The sequence below is a fragment of the Ictalurus furcatus genome, chromosome 25 (genome assembly GCF_023375685.1).
Source record: "Ictalurus furcatus strain D&B chromosome 25, Billie_1.0, whole genome shotgun sequence".
NCBI lineage: Eukaryota > Metazoa > Chordata > Actinopteri > Siluriformes > Ictaluridae > Ictalurus > Ictalurus furcatus.
The window spans coordinates 1,336,293-1,357,153 of NC_071279.1; the positions used below are offsets into that span (position 1 = coordinate 1,336,293).

The window sequence follows — 20,861 nt, forward strand, 5'->3', positions numbered from 1 at the left end:
GGTGTACCAGTGTTCCTAATAAACTGCTCGTGACGATATACTAATATACTAATTAAACCGTCAAAACATAAAAATACATGCTGTCACTAGCCTAAACCTGGGCTAGCCATGTTGGAATTCAACAAGTAACCATATACGGTAAATGTGTTGTATTTAAAGGTGTATCGCATCACCTTATCAAAATTACAATAATGCCATTACAATCTAGTGAAGTTCATTTTGAACGAATATTTAATATGACTCGGGAACAATGAGTTGTCTCAGAGAGTGATTCGTTCACTTTTAACCGGGTATGCGCTGTAACATCCTCATAGGTTCTGTATAGGAAACAGAAATGATTAGTTCAGCTCTTGAGTCTTCGCGTTCGAGTCGTTCGTTCTTCTGGTGACCGCCACATAGGCAGCGCACCATGCAGTACCGGAAACGGGATGAACGAACGACTCGACCCGAAGACTCGAGGTGTGAACTAATCATTTCTGTTTCCGGGGAACGGACGTGACAAATGTGACGTGACAAAACGTGAGGTGAGGTGAACTAACAGACTGCATAGCCTCAAGACCCAGCTAAGCTATTAATGAATCATTTCTGTTTCTCATAATTCGGCCTTGGTTGCATTAGCCTATAGTTTATTTGATAGTTTATTAAGTACTAGATGTGTTGGGGAATTTAACATGTAACATTTTAATTATATTCTGCTGAAAGGAACGAAATGACTCGGAAAAAGATTCGTTCATTTTGCTGGACAAGATTCAAAGAACCGAGTTAGTAAAATGATCCGAACCTCCCATCACTATTACAATCGCATGACTTCTAAACATACGACGTCATTTTCTGGACTTGCCTCCAATGAGGTGGAACTCAGAGGGGAGGTGGGACTCAGAGGGGAGGTGGGACTTAGAGGGGAGGTGGGACTTAGAGGGGAGGTGGGCTGGGAAATGATGTATATAAATATAAAATCACACAGTTTGAGGACCACAGCATTTCAGACAGCAGGTCAGTGTAACAGTGCAGGAGTTAAGGTAAGTGTAGTGCAGTATTGTAATGAGAATGTTGCAGTTAAAGCGTTACAAGACGGCTGTTTGTCAGTAGTTAGGAAGGAAGCATCAGAAGTTGGTTTTTAGTTCACAAAGTTTCTGTGACTGTTTAGAACTATTTCAGTTTACTTCACTTTCGAATGACGTTTTAATAGCTGATAAGGGCTTTGCCTTAGTCAGGCGCACGCCCTTGTCGCTGTTTTTTTAATGGAGTAAATTTCATGTCAATTCATGTTTTTAGTGTCATATTTTCACTGCCTTTTTTTATTCATTGATATATATATATATAATTTGCTATTTCAAAAAATATATTTCTCCTTCAGATTTTGCAAAATGGAGTCTCTTTCAGTGGCAAACACCAATTTTGCACTTCACCTATTCACCAAGATCAAGGAAGGCAACAAAACCGGGAATGTCTTCTACTCTCCTCTCAGCATCTCTTCTGCGCTGGCCATGGTGTCTCTAGGAGCTGCAGGCAACACAGCAACTCAGATGTCTGAGGTCAGAACAAAAATAATAATCATGCAAAATCATAATAGTTATATTAATACACATAAGACAATAAATGTTAATAATCATGGAGTAAATAAAGGTCGAAACATGCTTGGTTAGAAAAATAGGTGAAGAACCAGTTTATCATTGGAGTGGAGAATGTAGAGTCCTGGTTTTTTCTATCACAGCTTAACTGTGGTGTCTTTCTTGCATGATGCTGTCTTTTGGCAGTATATCGTGAATCAAACCTGTTAGTTTGCATACTTGGAGATTTGTGACTGTTCAAACCGGATCAATCTAATGGGTAGCCTGTGAATGTAAAAGCCATTCCCAAAACCATTGTGCTGTTAGCCGAAGTGAGTGTTTTAACGTTGAGCATGCTGATACTGAATGGAACTAACTAGCATAGTTTAATTTCAGCATAGTCATCCATTACGAACCATCCACAGCATGTGAACTAGATCCAAATTAAAAAGCTTTGTGTCTGTTCAAAGATCTTTGTAGCCTCACGGATTTCCACATTGTTTTACTGCCAAGAGTCTTTAGATACACTCAGATGCACAAGCTTAGATTGCCTAGAGTCCATCACATTGTATTTAGCCGAGAGTGGAATTGTTATAAAATCCCCCTGTCAGCTCAAAGGATATGTGACCTTTTAAAATGAGTACATGCTACAGCTTTTATAGTCATGTAGCTGTGACTATGTCGTTACTATGGTTACATCGTTGCTGTCAGTCATAATCTTATCTTTCATTATGATGATGACATGGCTTAGGCCTAGTTAAACAGTCTATTCTCAGACCGCTCCACATTTTTGCTTTCTTCCCCATCTCCGAACAAGGCTGTACCATGGATTTGGTGTTCCTTATTGCTTGATTTGATTAAAGTATGTAGAAGTAAAGTGCAGAAATGTGGACCATCTTAATTAAAGGAAAAAAAATCATTTAGCATTTTGTGAGGATTTTCTAAGATTTCAAGAAAAACTGTTTTCTACACTGCCACAACCAGTTCAGCAGAACTCGAGTATAAAACATTCCTCTGGGTTTGACTGAGTTTGCAGTTCCAGTTCACTAACGTTGCAAAACACTACAGACTCTTCAGTCAGTTAAGGTCACAAAGGTTACAAAAAGCAAAAAAGCAATCATCAAAGAGAAAGAACATATAACCAAAGACGATGAGTTTAAAATGAAATGAGGCCATACTGATGCTGATGCTCTCCGGGAACCGTCACCTTATCATGGTGGAGATGTTTGTGTGTCCCTATGAACCTGAGGGCTGTGTTGTCTGGAGCCTTGTGGTCCTGGTAGGGTCTTCCAAGGCAAAGTCGTCTCAGGGGAGGGGCCAGACTAAGAATGGTTCAAAGAAACCATCATGAAGAAAGCATAGAGAGGAGGAGTTACCCTGCCCGGAGGAAGACCGGGACCCCCGTCTGGAGCCAGGCCCAGAGGAAGGGCCCGACTGCAAGCGCCTGGTGGCTGGGTTTGCCACAGAGCCAAGCCGGGCAAAGCCCGAAAAAGCAACGTTGCACCCCCCTCTCCAACCTATGGGCCCACCACTCGTGGGGTGAACCGTGGGGGTTGGGTGCGCTGCTACAAGGCTGGCAGTAAAGGTCAGGGGCCTTGACGGACCAGACTCGGGCGGCAGAGGCTAGCTCTGGGGACATGGAATGTTACCTCTCTGTGGGGGAAGGAACTGGAACTTGTGCGGGAGGTGGAGCGCTACCAGTTAGATCTGGTGGGACTTATCTCTACGCACAGTCTCGGTTCTGGAACCATACTCCTGGATAGGGGATGGAGTCTATTCCACTCTGGAGTTGACCAGGGTGTGAGCCGCCGGGCGGGTGTGGGGATACTCACAAGGCTACGGTTGAGCGCCGTTACGTTGGAGTTTACCCCGGTAGACGAGAGGGTCACCTCCTTATGCCTACGGGTTGTGGGGGGGGAACTCTGTCTGTTGTCTGTGCATATGCACCGAACACTAGTTCAGAGTACTCGGCCTTCTTGGAGACCCTGAATGGAGTCCTGTATGGGGCACCAGTAGGGGACTCCATACTTCTGCTGGGAGACTTCAACGCACACGTGGGCAATGATGGAGATACCTGGAGAGTCGCGATTGGGAGGAATGGCCTCCCTGCTCTAAACCTGAGCAGGCGTTTGCTGTTGGACTTCTGTGCTAGTCATGGACTGTCTATAACGAATACCATGTTTGAACATAAGGAGGCTCATAAGTGTACGTGGTACCAGAGCATCCTAGGCCGAAGGTCGATGATCGATTTTGTAATCGTATCATCTGATCTGAGGCCGCATGTTCTGGACACTCGGGTGAAGAGAGGGGCAGAGCTGTCAACTGATCACCATCTGGTGGTGAGTTGGGTCAAGGGTGGGGGAAGACTCTGGACAGACCTGGAATGCCCAAACGGGCCGTGCGGGTGAACTGGGAACGCCTGGAGGAGGTCTTCAACTCACTCCTCCAGCAGAGTTTTTCTGGCACCCCTGTGGAGGTTGGGGGCATTGAGATTTAGTGGGCAATGTTCAAAGCCTCCATTGCTGAAGCTGCGGTGGAGAGCTGTGGTCTCAAGGTCTTAGGTGCCTCAAGGGGCGGTAACCCTTGAACATCGTGGTGGACACCGGTGGGCAGGGACGCCGTCCAACTGAAGAAGGAGGCCTTCCGGGATGTGTTATCCCGGAGGACTCTGGAGGCAGTTGCAAGGTACCGACAGGCCCGACGGGCTGCAGCCTCTCCGTGAAAGAGGCAAAGCAGCGGGTGTGGGAGAAGTTCGGAGAAGACATGGAGAAGGACTTTCGGTCGGCACCAAGGTGTTTCTGGAAAACCATCCGCCACCTCAGGAAGGGGAAACGGGGAACCATCCAAGCTGTGTACAGTACAGATTGGGCGCTGTTGACCTCAACTGAGGAGGTAATTGCATGGTGGAAGGAACACTTTGAGGAACTCCTGAATCTGACTAACACGCCCTTTATGGTAGAGGCAGAGGTGGAGGCTGATGGAGGATCATCGTCAGTTTCCCTGGTGGAGGTCACTGAGGTAGTCAAACGACTACACAGTGGCAAAGCCCCGGGGATTGATGAGATCCATCCAGAAATGCTGAAAGCTCTGGGTGTGGAGGGGATGTCTTGAATGACATGCCTCTTTAACATTGTGTGGAAGTCGGGGACAGTGCCCAAGGAGTGGCAGACCGGGGTGGTGGTTCCCCTGTTCAAAAAGGGGGACCAGAGAGTGTGTGCCAATTATATGGGTATCACACTTCTTAGCCTCCCTGGTAAAGTCTACTCCAAGGTGCTGGAATGGAGGGTTTGGCCAATAGTCAAACCTCGGATTGAAGAGGAACAATGTGGATTCTGGCCTGGTCGTGGAACAATGGACCAGCTCTTTACTCTTGCAAAGATTTTGGAGGGGTCCTGGGAGTATGCCTATCCGGTCTACATGTGTTTTGTGGATCTGGAGAAGGCGTATGACCGGGTCCCCAGGGGTTTACTGTGGGAAGTGCTGAGGGAGTATAAGGTGAGGGGTTCCCTTCTTAGGGCTATTCAATCGCTGTACGCCCAAAGTGAGAGCTGTGTCTGCATTCTCGGCAAAAAGTTGGACTCGTTCAAGGTGGGGGTTGGTCTCCGCCAGGGCTGCGCTTTGTCACCAATCCTGTTTGTGATATTCATGGACAGGATATCGAGGCGTAGTCATGGTGGGGAGGGGTTGCGGTTTGGTGGCCTGATGATCTCATTGCTGCTTTTTGCAGATGATGTGGTCCTGATGGCATCAACGGTCTGTGACCTTCAGCACTCACTGGATCGGTTCACAGCTGAATGTGAAGCGGCCGGGATGAGGATTAGCACCTCTAAATCTGAGGCCATGGTTCTCAGCAGGAAACCGACGGAGTACCTACTCCGGGTAGGGAATGAGTACTTAACCCAAGTGAAGGAGTTCAAGTACCTCAGGGGACATTGTAGCGGGAGATTGGCTGGAGAATCGGAGCAGTGGGAGCGGTATTGCAATTGCTTTACCACACCGTTGTGACTAAAAGAGAGCTGAGCTGGAAGGCAAAGCTCTCAATCTACTGGGCAATTTTCGTTCCTACCCTCACCTATGGTCATGAGGGCTGGGTAGTGACCAAAAGAACTAGATCGCGGGTACAAGCGGCCGAAATGGGTTTTCTCAGGAGGGTGGCTGGCTTCTCCCTTAGAGATAGAGTGAGAAGCTCGGTTATCCAAGAGGAACTCAGAGTAGAGCCACTGCTCCTTTGCATTGAAAGGAGCTAGTTGAGGTGGTTCGGACACCTGGTAAGGATGCCCCCTGGGTGCCTCCCTAGGGAGGTGTTCCAGGCATGTCCAGCTGGGAGGAGACCTCGGGGAAGACCCAGGACTAGGTGGAGAGATTATATCTCCACACTGGTCTGGGAACACCTCAGGATCCCCCAGTCAGAACTGGATAATGTGGCTTGGGAAAGGGAAGTTTGGGGTCCCCTGCTGGAGCTGCTGCCCCCACGACCCGATAACGGATAAGCGGTTGAGGATGGATGGATGGATGAATGGATGGATGATTGCTGATGCACAGGAATCTTTGTGCTGTACTATAGCAGTATGTCATTTACTTTATATATTTTGGCAATACATAAAGCACAGGTTCCCAATCCTGGTCCTGTAGTCCCTGCTGCCATTCACATTTGAGTGTTTTCCCAGCTCCCAACACATCTGATTGAACTAGTCGGCCAACAACTCTTAACATTAAAATGTGCTGGATAAGAAGTACTCCATACCAGTGTTAGGATCCTGTGCTCTGAAGACATGCACATAAATTTATCATTGTCATTTCTTTATAATTGAAGATCTGTTTAGTTGCTACCCCAACTCAGTTCCCTTCTTTTGATGGGGTAGGATTCAGTTTGTCTACTGTGATTATAAAGAAGGAACATCACAGGACGCATGGTGAATGTGGTGTAAATTCACCCAGATGGTACGTTAACATAAGAAAATATGAAAATTTCTTCATTTTCTGTGGTGACTGGTAGAAATTCTGTGGAAAATTTCTGAACTAATGCAAATAAAAAGCAAGACTCATCATACAGCAGCCATTCAGACTGTTTAGGGAGTGTGATTCACTTCACTGGAATAGGAATTGCACTGAAATTGCAACATCATGGGTTATTGAGAGAAATGCAAATCTTGGTAATTACTCTGGGCCTAGTTTGATGTTAGATCATCCTGAAACATGAGTAGGGTGTAGGGGAAAGTGTGTCCCTTTAATTCCTGTATGAACAGTTTGTTCTGTGCAATAGATCTGTATATTATAATAAACATGGTAAAATCCTGTTTCATGATTTTTAAGTCCACATTTCTATACTAAGTATATGACCATGCAGGCACGCACAAATTTTACTAATGTTCATGCAAACAACTTGTGTATGTAGTTAAAAAAAGGTTTTGCAATTCTGATGATTAATATGTTACTGTATGTCTTGTGCTTCAACAAACCAGTGAAGCCTAAGTGTTCAACCAGTAGCAGTTCAACAGGCACAGCAATCTCAGAAGGTCCAGTTACCATCGGCTTTACAAAAGGTTATTGGATGCAAATACTCCGTGGAGGCACTAACATCCATGGGGAAAAGGCATTATTTTGGCAATAACATTGGTGATTGTAGTTAATGGCATACATATAGGTGCTTCTCCTTGGTGGCGGATAACTGGGACCCTTCTTTTTGTGCATTTGTACTACACAGCTTACATATTAAAAAGTATGACATATGAACCACAGTTTTCACTTGTTTCTACTCATTTATTCATGATTTGTTACGTGAATCTAAAATTCTCTCAGGATGGAGGTAATCTTCATTTACCACAAAGATTTCCTGCTTTTTTTTAAAAAAACAAAAAAAAAAACAAAAAACAAACCTTTGGTTATATCTCCATCCATATTACCTAGGTGCTGCACCACAACAAAGCCAAGGACGACGTCCACGTCAGCTTCAACAAGCTGATGGCTGAACTGAACAAAGCAGGAGCTCCGTATGCCCTCAGCGTAGCCAATAGGCTTTATGGAGAGCAGACCTACAAATTTGTGGAGGTAAAATTTGTGGATACAAAGATGTGCAAAATAACCTTTCTACCATACACACTATGTATCATGATATAGAGCTGTGCTAATAACAACCCGACAACAAAACAGTAGTTACACACAGACACACACACATATATACACGTGTATGTGTGTGTGAACTAACATTTGTAATATAATGAGGCAATTTCTATAATATATATATTATTCTATATGGACATGGTAGTGGGTCCTGTGGGGTTTTGACTGGGTCCTGTGGAGTGAGAAATGCTCACTCCATTTTAATTGAAATCATTCTCGTATTCATGACTCAACTCTAGAGCCTTTAAAGCAGTGGTCACCAAACCTCTTGCAGGTTTCATCTCCAACCAAAATCTAACACACCTGTTTTAGTTGACCAAGAACTTCTTAAAGCAATGATTGGGTGGTCATGTGGGCATGATTATGTTTGGAGCTAAAGTCTTCAGGAATGTAGATCTCCAGGATCAAGGTTGGTGACCACTGCTGTAAAGACATGTGTGTATACAAGGTTGCAATTCTATCTGGATAAAAACCATGTGTCAAATGATTAAATGAATCTATATTATGTTAATAATGTACGGTTGGGGTACTCGATCCCGGACTCTGGTCCAATTATGCACGGACACGGACTTGTCATGCACTCAGGTAAATCTGTAGTTGAACTTGACACGGACTCGGACACTTCGGAAGTTTTCTGAGTACAGTTGAGTCTGCCTCATGAGACGCATCAAATAATTGAAATGTCAACTCGAACTGCAGGATACAATATAGTGTGATACAAATGAAGCTGTTTTATTATTGTATTTTCATCATAATATAATAAGTTCTACATACACCTTTATATCCCTTTTTTCATTGAAACCATTTTTTATAGGAAACTATTTGGAGTGCTGACATGAAATAAAAATATTAAATGGCAATGGCAAGATGTAATAGTGGTATTTTTTGTTATGTTTATGTATTATACCATTGGGTTGTGAAGGTTAAAATATTAATTTAACAGCTCAGTGTTGAGTTTACAATTGCAATTTCAAATCTTTTTTCAATTTAATTACTTTCTGGACTCGACTTGGACTTGGCCATTAAGGACTCGGACTTGAGTCTGCCCCTATTGGACTCTGTTGACGTTCAACTTGTCATGATTCCTCCTTGAAGCAGCGTGCTCTAAGCGCGAATGCGCGAGCACCTGCTTTTCCAATGTTGACAGCAGTGACATTTCAACTTGTGCTTTTGTTATTGCTTATGTCATGTTTCTTCCCCGTCCTGTCACTGGTTGTCATGTCACGTGTGTCCGGATTACCCTCAGCTGTTAGCAGTTGCGAGGGTAATCATGTCAGCATATATACCGCATGCCTCACAACACTCAATGCGGAATATTAGACTAGAATAGAGTAGATGTGTTTAATGCGGTCCATAGTCATAGTCAGTTTCATGTTTAGGCTCGTTAGTTTATTTTACTGGTTTCTCCGCTACCAGTCCCTCGCTTTATGCCACGTTTTATGTTTTGTTTATCGACCCTGTTTTCCATACCACGACCTTGATCTCTGCCTTGCCCAAGTTAATGCCTGTTTACCGATCGTCTGACCTTGTATGTTTTGGATTACGTTTTGGATTACAATTTGGATTTGTTTGACTGTCTTTCTTTAAATAAAACTCTCGTTCGAACTGCGATTGCATTCGCCTTATCTTCCGCTCCGTCACGAGTCGTGGCAGAATATTCCGCTGTACCATGGATGCAGCACGAGGACGAGAGAGAAGTCAAGCTACAGAAACCAGGGAAGTAATTGGACGATACCTCATCAGGGAACACTCGGATTACTGGCCGCGTTTTTCATCCGTGCAATTTCCTCAAAGGTACGACGTCAAGCTTCCGCCAGAGACCGCGGGATTGGGGAGCTACCCGCTGGAGTTTCTGTTTAGCTGCCAGGTGTATTTTTGCAGCCTGGCATATCCCAAACCTAATAAGAGACAGTGGATCGGGTTCATGGTGTCCCGGTTTTGCAGTCCGGCCCGTGACTGGGCGGAGCAGCTGGTGAGTGCTGGGTCCTCAGTCCTCCATGTCGTCTCACAATTTTCAGAACTGTTTATGGGGGAGTTTTCACAGCCTGGACAACTTCATGGTCTTGATTTACTGGGGTGGAGAGTCAATGGATAGCCCCAGGCGGACCCGCCATTCAACCTCTATTATGAGGAGATGGACAGGGCAGTAACCAGCGATCCGCTTCAGGTTCCGGCCAACGCGGGAGAGAATTCTTCGAGATGTATGACCGAGGGCTGTGGGAAAGAGACTCAGCTTCAATGTCCCACCTGCAAGAAGCTGGGCCTCCAGGAAGCTTTCTTCTGCTCCAAGGAATGCTTCAAGAGCAGCTGGCGTCAGCACAAACGTTTACACAGAAAAGCCCCAATGACACTACGGCCAGAAGTCATGCTCATGTCCAAGCCTGCTGACCCGGTTCCGCTCATGTCCAGCCCAGTTAACCAAGTTCCACTCACGTCCAAGCCTGCTGACCAAGTTACGTTCACGTCCAAGCCTCCTGACCCAGGTGACCAAGTCATGCTCATGTCCAAGCCTGCTGCCCAAGTCATGCTCATGTCCAAGCCTGCGGACCAAGTTCAGCCCACGCCCAAGTCTACCGACCCGGTCGCCCAAGTTCAGCCCACGCCCAAGACTACCGACACGACCACCCAAGTTCTGCCAAAGCCCAAGTCTGCTGACATGCACAGCCAAGTTCTGCTCACGCCCGAGTCTGCCGACACGCACAGCCAAGTTCTGCTCACGCCCGAGTCTGCCGACACGCACAGCCAAGTTCTGCTCACGCCCGAGTCTACCGACACAGCCGCCCAAGTTCTGCCCATGCCCAGGGTTCACCTGGTGACCTCAGAGCCCCAGCCTGAGATCTACGAGGAGATCTCAACTCCAGAGCTGCAACCTTCCTGTTCAGCTGAGGTCGTCGCTCAGCCTCCCTGTTCAGCTGAGGTCGTCGCTCAGCCTTCCTGCTCCATGGCGAACGTCATTCCCACTCCTGAGTACAGCGCTCTGTTTCCCTGTTCAGCCGAGGACGTCGCTCTGTTTCCCTGTTCAGCCGAGGACGTCGCTCTGTTTCCCTGCTCCGCCGAGGACGTCGCTCTGTTTCCCTGCTCCGCCGAGGACGTCGCTCTGTTTCCCTGCTCCGCCGAGGACGTCGCTCTGTTTCCCTGCTCCGCCGAGGACGTCGCTCTGTTTCCCTGCTCCGCCGAGGACGTCGCTCAGCCTGTCTGCCCGGCTGTGGTCGTCGCTCTGTTTCCCTGTTCAGCCGAGGACGTCACTCGGCTTTCATGCTCCGCCGAGGACGTCGCTCAGCCTGTCTGCCCAGCTGTGGTCGTCGCTCTGTTTCCCTGTTCAGCCGAGGACGTCGCTCTGCTTTCCGGCTCTGCCGAGGACGTCGCTCTCCCTTCATGCTCCGCCGAGGACTTCGCTCAGCCTGTCTGCCGGGCTGTGGTTGTCGCTCTGCCTACCTGTTCAGCCGGGGACGTCGCTCCGCTTTCATGCTCCACGAGGACGTCACCCTGCTTCCCTGCTCTGCTGAGTACAGCGCTCTGTTTCCCTGTTCAGCTGAGGATGTCGCTCTGCTTTCCTGCTCCGCCGAGGACGTCGCTCTGCCTTCATGCTCCGCCGAGGACTTCGCTCAGCCTGCCTGCCCTGCTGTGAATGTCGCCCTGCTTCCCTGCTCTGCTGAGTACAGCGCTTTGTTTCCCTGCTCCGCCAAGCACACCGTGCGGTGGCCTGGCTCTGCTTGGGACATTCTGCCCAAGGGGCTGGGACCGCCAAAGAAGTTGGAGGTCTCGGGGCACTCCGGGAGGAGTGCCTTTGGGGGGGGGTTCTGTCATGATTCCCCCTTGAAGCAGCGTGCTCTAAGCGCAAATGCGCGAGCACCTGCTTTTCCAATGTTGACAGCAGTGACATTTCAACATGTGCTTTTGTTATTGTTTATGTCACGTCTCCTCCCCGTCCTGTCACTGGTTGTCATGTCACGTGTGTCCGGATTACCCTCAGCTGTTAGCAGTTGCGAGGGTAATCGTGTCAGCATATATACCGCATGCCTCGCAACACTCAATGTGGAATATTAGACTAGAATAGAGTAGATGTGTTTAATGCGTTCCATAGTCATAGTCAGTTTCATGTTTAGGCTCGTTAGTTTAGTTTACTGGTTTCTCCGCTACCAGTCCCTCGCTTTATGCCACGTTTCATGTTTTGTTTATCGACCCTGTTTTCTGTACCACGACCTTGATCTCTGCCTTGCCCAAGTTAATGCCTGTTTGCCGATCGTCTGACCTTGCATGTTTTGGATTACGTTTTGGATTACGATTTGGATTTGTCTGCCTGTCTTTCTTTAAATAAAACTCTCGTTCGAACTGCGATTGCATCCACCTTATCTTCCGCTCCGTCACGAGTCGTGACACAACTCTGTTGCATTTATTCTCCAGTAATTGTTGATCTTCCTGTATTTCATTGTTTTTAACTGATTTTCTTTTTTTTAAAACAGAAATTTCTGAAGGAGACAAAAACACACTACCATGCTGAGCTGGAAACTGTTGACTTTAAAGCAAATGCAGAATCTGCACGGGTCAATATTAATAACTGGGTGGAGAAGCAAACAAAAGGTTAGTACTTAAACATGTTTTTGAAATTTCCATCTAAAATGTATTCATGTAGTATTTACACTTCCATGGGAAGTAAAATAGTTTGATTAACAGATTGTAAAATCCTTGAATGTAATTTTACTGCATCAAACATTCCCAAAGTAGGAATGTCTCAAAGTCGGATAGCAGTTAGCTTTAATCTTCAGAAAATCCGTTGCTGATAAGTTGAGCCATGATATTGTTATTGGAGCAATACCATACAGCGCTGTGAAAAGTATTTGCCCCATCCTGATTTCTTCTGTTTTTGTGTATCTCATACTAAACAGTTTTAGATCTTCAAATGAAATACAACATTAAAACAAAGGCAACCTGAGAAAACACACAATAGTTTTTATTTATTTAAAAAATTTTTCGTTGATGCCAAAAAAAAAATCCAACACCTATCACCCATGTGAAAAACTAATTGCCCCCTTAAATTTAAAATCTGGTTATGCCACCTTTAGCAACAATAACTGCAACCAAACGCTTCTGATAACTGGAGATCAGTCTTTCTGTAATTTTGACTGGGATTTACTCCTATGCTTTGGATCATTGTCTTGCTCCATAATCCATTTGCACTTGAGTTTCAACTTACGGACTGAAGAGAGGACATTCTACTCTACGATTTTCTGGTAGAGAGCAGAATTCATGTTTCCCTCAATTATTGCAAGTTGCCCAGAACCTGAAGCAGCAGAGCATCCCCACACCATCACACTACCTCCACCATGCTTGACCGTAGCTAGGATGTTCTTTTTGTTGAATTCTGAAAGGTTTACTCCTGATGTAACGGGACCCCTGTCTTCCAAACAGTTCCACTTTAAACTCCTCAGTCCACAGAACATTCTCCCAAAAGGTTTGAGGATCATCAAGGTGTGTTTTGGCAAAATTCAGACGCGACTTGACGTTCTTCTGGGTTAGCAGTGGTTTTCACCTCGTTACTCTTCCATGGATGTTATTTTTGCCCAGTGTCTTTCTGATAGTGGAATCATGAACAGTGACCTTTATTGATGCAAGAGAGGCCTGTAGGTCCTTTGTGTTGTCCTTGGCTCTTGTGTGACTTCCTGGATGGGTCTTTGCTGTGCTCTGGGATGAATTTTGGAAGGTCAGCCACTTTTGGGAAGGTTCACTACCGTGCAGAGTTTTTCCATTTGGAGATAATGGCTCTCACTGTGGTTCTTTGGAATCCCAGAGCCTTTGAAATAGCTTTGTAACCCTTCCCAGACTGATGTCTTTCAATCACTTTCCTCCTCATTCTCTTTTCTGGAATTTCTTTCAACTTTGGCATAGTGTGTTACTGGGTAAGACCTTTTAACCAACTTCATGCTGATGAGAAAGTTCTATTTAAGTGTTGATGTGATTGAACAGGGTTTGCAGTAATCAGGCCTGGTTGTGTGTAGTCCGGCTGAACCCCATTATGAATGCAGTTTCATAGATTTGGGGAATTAATAACTACGGGGGCATTTTCACACAGGCCCAGCTGGTATTGGATAACTTTTTTTGCTTCAATAAATAACATTATCATTTAAAAACTGTATTTTGTGTTTACTCAGGTTGCCTTTGTTTTATCTTAGATTTAGTTTTAATTTCTGAAACAGTTTAGTATGAGATCTACACAAAAACAGAAGAAATCAAATACTTTATTTCAGCACTGTATAGAGGGCTCTTGTGACTTTAGTGAAACACTGACAATAAATTGTGTGTATTTTATTATCAGCATGCTTCTTAAGCTGATTAACTTTTTCTATCCATGTTTACCTTCCACAGATCTAGTCTAGCTATAATTCAAACCCACTTTGTAGATTGTTCCCCTGTGATCTTGCTGATTTTCACTTATTTTGTGTACTCCCTCAGTACTAGGATACTACTACTTTATTATTATTATTATTATTATTATTATTATCATTATCATGATCATGTTCTACTTAACTGCATGAAGAAATGTTTTCTTTCTATGCAGTGGTTCTATATGAATGTTGTGTCTGCTTAACAATGTTTTTGTGAATCGAAATTCTCACAATAGAAAAGATCAAGAACTTGCTGCAAAAAGGAATTGTTGATAATTCGACCAGACTTGTCTTGGTGAATGCCCTCTACTTCAAGGGCAGCTGGGAGAAGCAGTTTAAGGTTGACGCAACACAGGAGCTTCCTTTCAAGCTGAACAAGGTGGGTGCCATGCACTTACCAAAAAAAAATGCAGTCTCTTACCCTTTCCTCTCCTCCTTCCTGTCCTCCCCTGTGCACTCCTGTCTTCTTTTGTGCACTCCTGCCCTGTTCTATTGTGTTTTGTGAGAAATTGCACTGATATCTTGTGGCTAAGAAACTAAATGGTAAATGGTGCACTTGTATAGCGCTTTTATCCAAAGTGCTTTACACTGTGTCTCATTCACACACTCACACACCAATGGTGGCAGAGCTGCCTTGCAAGGTGCTAATTTGCCATTGGGAGCAACTTGGGGTTCAGCGTCTTTCCCAAGGACACTTTGGCATGTGGAGTCACGTGGCCTGGGAATTGAACCACCAACCCTACTATTAGTGGACAACCCGCTCTCCCACCTCATCCACAGCCGCCAAACTAAATATAGATATATCTACTTCAGGTTTTTTAGAAAAAATGTTAAACCGTAAATCTAAAAAATCTTTAACTAATAATATAATTACATGAATCTTGTCTTTCCTCCCTTCTCCTGTGCACCCCATCCTCTTTTGTCTGCTCTTGCTTATTGCCATTTTGGAACCTCTCCTATTTTGCTTTGTGAGAAATTGCACTGATATCCAACAAAATATAGACATTAAAAAAAAGTAAAAAACAAAAACAACCAAACAAAAAAACCCCCTAAAGATAAAAAAAAAAAAAAGTAGCACTGTAACTTGCGTACATGAATAAGGTTTTCTCTGTAGTGGAGGTAAAAACTCTCCAGTTAAAAATCACAGCATGATCCCCTTGTGGAAACGGTGGTGATCTGTCATGCATGTTTGTGAATTGTGAATTCCCCCCCCCCCCCCAATTTATATTAATGCTAAATAATGTATTTTAATATGTTTTACATGCAGAAAGAAACTAAACCAGTGCAGATGATGAATCAGGACGCAGAGTTTCCCCTGGCCTTTATTCCTGATCTGCGGTGCAAGATTCTTGAAATGCCATATAAGGGCAAGGAGCTCAGCATGCTAATTATGCTACCTGTTGAGATTGAAGATAACACTACTGGCCTTGAGAAGGTGAATGATAAATCTACTTAATTTATGTATAAAATGAATTTTTTAGTGTGTGTTTTTTTTATTTATTTTTTTTATTTTATATATATATATATATATATATATATATATATATATATATATATATATATATATATATATATATAAAAAATAGTATTTATGTATTATATAATTGTTTTATTATTATTTTTTATTTAAAATCAGCTTGAGCACCAGCTCACTTATGACAACTTCATGGAGTGGACACGGCCTGATAGGATGGACACTGTGGAGGTGCAGGTGTCTTTGCCGCGATTCACACTGGAGGAAACCTATGACATGAAGGAGCTGCTCATCAGCATGGGCATGGTAGATGCCTTTGACATGGACAAATGTGATTTTTCACACATGTCTCCTTGCGATGACCTGGTGCTCTCCGAGGTGGTACATAAGTCTTTTGTAGAAGTGAATGAGGAAGGCACTGAAGCAGCTGCAGCTGCAGCCACCGCGGTCGTGGCGAATTGTGTCCCACAGCACTTTGTGGCAGACCACCCCTTCCTCTTTTTCATTCAACACAAACCAACCCGAAGCATTCTCTTTTGTGGACGTTACAGCACTCCTTAAATTGCCCGATGCTCTGAAGTGCAATTATAACTCTATGCAGTCATTTGATGTCATAACTAAATAAGTGTGCACTGACTAAACATGTTTAGCTTAAAATATGGAAATATATTTCCTGACATATTTCCAATAAAGCACTTTGACAAAATAGCTTGTTATTCATTACTTACATAATGACCTAAACATGTTCTTCACATCACATATCGGTGTCTTTTATTAAACAATCTTTGTCTTTATATTTAAAAAATATGCCACACGGTGGAGAATTGGGTAGCATTGCCACCTCACAGCTTCAGGGCCCCTGATTCAATCCTTACTCTGTTCCTGTCTGGGTATTCTCCCCCTGTTCATCTGGGTCTCCTCTCACTGTTCAGAAACATGTAGATAGGTGGACTGGCTATAGTAAATTGTCCCTATGTGTGAACGAGTGAGTGAATGTGTATGTGCATGGTGCCCTGCAGTGGACTGGCATCCTGCACTACTGCAACCCTGACCAAGATAAACAGTTACTGAAGATGGATGGCTTGATGAATGAATGAATAAAAACAATTGAAATAACAGTAATAAGTGTATTTTCATGTTAATTAATAGCTTCAATTAATTATTGCTATAATTTGTTAATAATAACGTTAAATTGAAAGTAAGGTTCCACCATCTACGGTTTTAACATGTTTAACCAATTACAATGGAAATAAGGGAGGCACTTGAAATGTAATCTTTTCTGCTGTCTCAGATAAAGCAGCAGTCAGACAAAACAAAATGAACAGAAAAGCCAATTCACTGAAGGGGAAAGGAAATGGGAGAAGAAAGTCAGGAAGGGAGAAACTGCTAACTGTTGAGTAGCTGTTTTGTTTGGTGTACACATGGCAATATATAGCTGTCTTATCCACTGTCCTACGCTAGGGTTTTTGTGGTAAAATTCAATTTCTGGAGGAGACTCAAGAGGGTCTTTATGATCCATGTGCAGGAGGTTTATAATAATGTATGCAGATCCAAGATTTGCCTTTTATCGTATTGAAAAGGCCAGTCCAGGCCATGCAGAGTAGTTCCTAGGCAAAACATTCCAAATCACAATCTCAAGAATGAGAGTAGAGACTGGTGGTGTTATACTGGTGGAGACTATTATTCTGTTAATAAACAGAATGGATATAAACTATGTGATACACAGTTTATATATGTAAATGAGACTACACTGAGAGATTAGGCTATAACTTTGAACAAAGTGTAAGTACATTTACAGAATCTATTGCAACCGCTAACATATGACTTTACCTTGGCAAACATATCATGTGTTTCTTTTAAGCACAGCTATATCCCAAGACAGAACATACTGTTGAACACAATAGGGCTAGCAGATTTGCGCACAGTGGAGCAACAGAATGAAAGAAGGTAATCAAATTAATTGATTGCTTATGAGGCACTATATTGACATGGTTGCACCGTAAGTACACATGGGTAGAGGATAATGAATAATAAATAAAAGAGGTGCAGTAAAATAAACGATTTTATATGTCGTTCCTATCAAAGGGAAGCCAATATTTTACAATGACAACATCTAAGAAGAATTTTATTTTATTGAAACTGGAGCCAGATCCATCTGCTGACGTCTTTTGTATCATGTAGTATTGTAACTGCCCATATTTATTGTTCCTCTGGAACGAGTTGGAATCTAAGGATCCTACCTTTTTCAATGAGCCCTTTTTTCTAAGGGTATAGAGGATTAAAAAATAATAATAATTTCAAGTATTACCAAGAATAGTCAAGATATCTACTATATATTAACAGAATCTCGTTCCCCCTTATAAAAGCAGTCTCACCATGCTTCAGATTATCTTATCAAAGACAGTAATCCTAGACATAGTTCCTATAGCATGTCTAAGGTCTACACTGCTTCTACATCAGTAGAGACCTTCGAGCCAGAACATGCACAGTAGATGAGGTCAGATGTGCAGTGGACCTGCCTTTTATATATATATATATATATATATATATAAAGCTATATAAGATGGAAAGTACTGGATGCCATAAGAGAAAATTTGATTGTATATACAATATTGTTCAGCATCTTATTCTTTACACTTCAGATATATTTTGAACAATATTACTAAGAATTGAGCAATATTATTCCTAATTCAAAATGTTTATGGGTATGGAACCGGACACATCTCTCCACCAACCAATCAGCTTTTGCCTGACACATAGCACCACAGATACACACAAGTGGTCATCTGAGTTACTGCAACCTTTCTGTCAGCTCAAATCATTATCTGGACATTCTTAGTAGACCTCTCTCATCAATATGGAGTTTCCATCAGCAGAACTGCTGCTCACTGCATGTTTTTTCTTTATTGCACCATTCTGAGTAAACTCTATAGACTGGTGTGTGTGTGTGTGTGTGTGTGTGTGTGTTTTGTGTGTGAGACCCAGGAGATCAACAGATATATAAATACTCAAAGCAGACTGGCTTGCACCAACAACTGATAGAAGCTCCCACAGCATGGGGAAATTGTAGGGTGCTGTGGACGTCCTCTGTGCAGATGTATTCTCTGCTCCATAACCTACCATGAAACCTACCACACCAAGTAGAGGCGAGATAAGATGTGTGCAGACAAACCAAACCACACACGCTAACATTTGAACACGCAATCACGACTTTTAAACCAACTTAGAAAGGATGGCTACCTGTGAAACTAACTTCAACACTATACATGTTGTAAATACAATTTCCCCCACGGATGCTTCCAAGCAAAGGCGTTCAAAGGGAAAAAATATTTTAGGAAATTTTCGAAGAATATGAAACAAAGATGTAGAATCTTTACAGACACATGAAATCATTCTACTTCAGATTCACCTCTTACAAAGTAGTGAAATCGCTATCAACATGAGAAATGGTTCATTTACTCAAATATTTTTCTATTTCAACAAGACCCACTAGATGGTGGCAAAATGCAAGAAATCGCACCTGCCAAATAGAAATATGCATTTTCCAGTAGTAGCAAATAGACTAACTTTTAATGGGTACAAATTACATATCCCAAATATGTTCATGTAAACAATGCGACTACAACAACCAATGCTGTACTTGAACATATGACAGATTATTCCTTTATCAAAGAAAAAAAATGGCAATAGACTTCCAGTAGATGACTAACTGCATTGTGACCAGATACCATTATTTTCCCAGAAGAGCAATGACTGACTTAAATGATCATTTTAATTTGATAAACTGAATATTCTGTTTGTGTAACTGGTGTCATTTATTATGTAAGCGATATATATATCGCAAACTGCCATAACTAGTTCTGAATGGATAGCCACAGTATGGCCACAACTCAGACGTTAGTTCCATATCTCTCGTTGCCAAGCTAGCACATCTCAACATTATGCTGAGCCTTATATTTGTAAAATCACTTAGTTGTTCTTAGCCCAAATGTACTGTAAAGGAATGAAATGCTGTGCAACTTTCCTCACTTTCACTCACATTTATAACAGTCTGTCACTACGTGAGGCTATGCAAGTGAATGTAACGTTAATGGTCAAAAACTGGAACTGACGTTAGCCTAGCCCAGGGCTTCCCAAACTTTTCCAGGGCAAGGCCCCCCAGATGGCATTGACCAAGGCCCCCCTTTTGCAAGATGTCTTTTAAACACATAAAAAATACAGACTTCTGAGTATATCCTCCTTATATAACATGTTATAGTAATAAAAAGAACAAAAAAAAAAACTAAAAATAACATGTTATTGTAATATGTGTGTGTGTGTGTGTGTGTGTGTGTGTGTGTGTGTGTATATATATATATATATATATATATATATATATATATATATATATATATATATATATATAATTTTTTATAGTTTTTTTCCACACCAAATTGTTCAGGCCCCCGGGTGCCCCCTGGCGGCTCCCACTTTGAAAACCACTGGCCTAGCCTACTTCGTGGGTGTGCAAATATCAAAAGTTAATTGATGTTCTTAAGAACAAACCTAGCCATGGTATGATGCCTTCTATACTAAGCTAAGGTTACCTATTATTTAGGTATCTATTTACTTACTGTCTGAACAAAAAGCTCGTATGTTCTGCTGCACTTTTCTACGCTTGGCTGCTGTCTCCATTTCTTACAGACTGAGCTGCTAAAATATATCAACCAACTTGCGTTGAGTATGGACCAAGTGTACAACTGGAGGGGGGCACACACCTTTTTCCTTAACAAACGCAAATATATTAAAAAGTAATAGATATAAATAAATAAAATAGATGAAGAAAAGACAGATCCGTTGGTTGGGTTCATTAAACGGGGACATATAGAAAATATTTTCTACTGTATATTGGTGGGACAGATTGGTATTTCCTCAACATTGGTGGGGACACGACCCCTTCAAAGAATGCGTGGTTACGCCCATGCTGAGATCACATTTTCTCTGATGGTTGATATGAACATTACTTAAAGTTGCTGGCCTGCATCTGCATGATTTAATGCTTTGCACTGCTGCCATTTGCCTGGCTTATTAGATAACTGCATGAATAAGTAGGTGTACCAGTGTTCCTAATAAAGTGCTCGTGAGGATATACTAATATACTAATTAAACCGTCAAAACATAAAAATACATGCTGTCACTAGCCTAAACCTGGGCTAGCCATGTTTGTATTCCACACGTAAACATATACAGTAAATATGTTGTATTTAAAGGTGTATCGCATCACCTTATCAAAACTACAATAACGCTACAGTTTAAAGACATTTAAGCTTTTATTTATTTCCCTTTCTGTAGATA

At 42.9% G+C, this 20,861-nt stretch overlaps 1 protein-coding gene across 3 annotated transcripts; it reads left to right on the forward strand.

The window, feature by feature from the left end:
* Window positions 1-918: 918 nt before the first annotated feature.
* LOC128601548 (leukocyte elastase inhibitor-like) lies at window positions 919-16,233 on the forward strand. Of its 3 annotated transcripts, none has more exons than XM_053614836.1 (7): window positions 919-1,019; window positions 1,358-1,535; window positions 7,458-7,598; window positions 12,134-12,251; window positions 14,290-14,432; window positions 15,321-15,488; window positions 15,690-16,233. In XM_053614836.1, exons 2-7 carry the CDS (start codon window positions 1,368-1,370, stop codon window positions 16,086-16,088), a joined length of 1,137 nt encoding a protein of 378 aa, XP_053470811.1. In that variant the 5' UTR covers window positions 919-1,019; window positions 1,358-1,367; the 3' UTR covers window positions 16,089-16,233. The 3 variants fall into 3 exon arrangements, with proteins under 3 accessions (XP_053470811.1, XP_053470812.1, XP_053470813.1); XM_053614837.1 differs by having other exon boundaries at window positions 945-993; XM_053614838.1 differs by lacking the exon at window positions 919-1,019 and adding an exon at window positions 7,013-7,093 and having other exon boundaries at window positions 1,446-1,535.
* The last annotated feature ends 4,628 nt before the right edge of the window (window positions 16,234-20,861 follow it).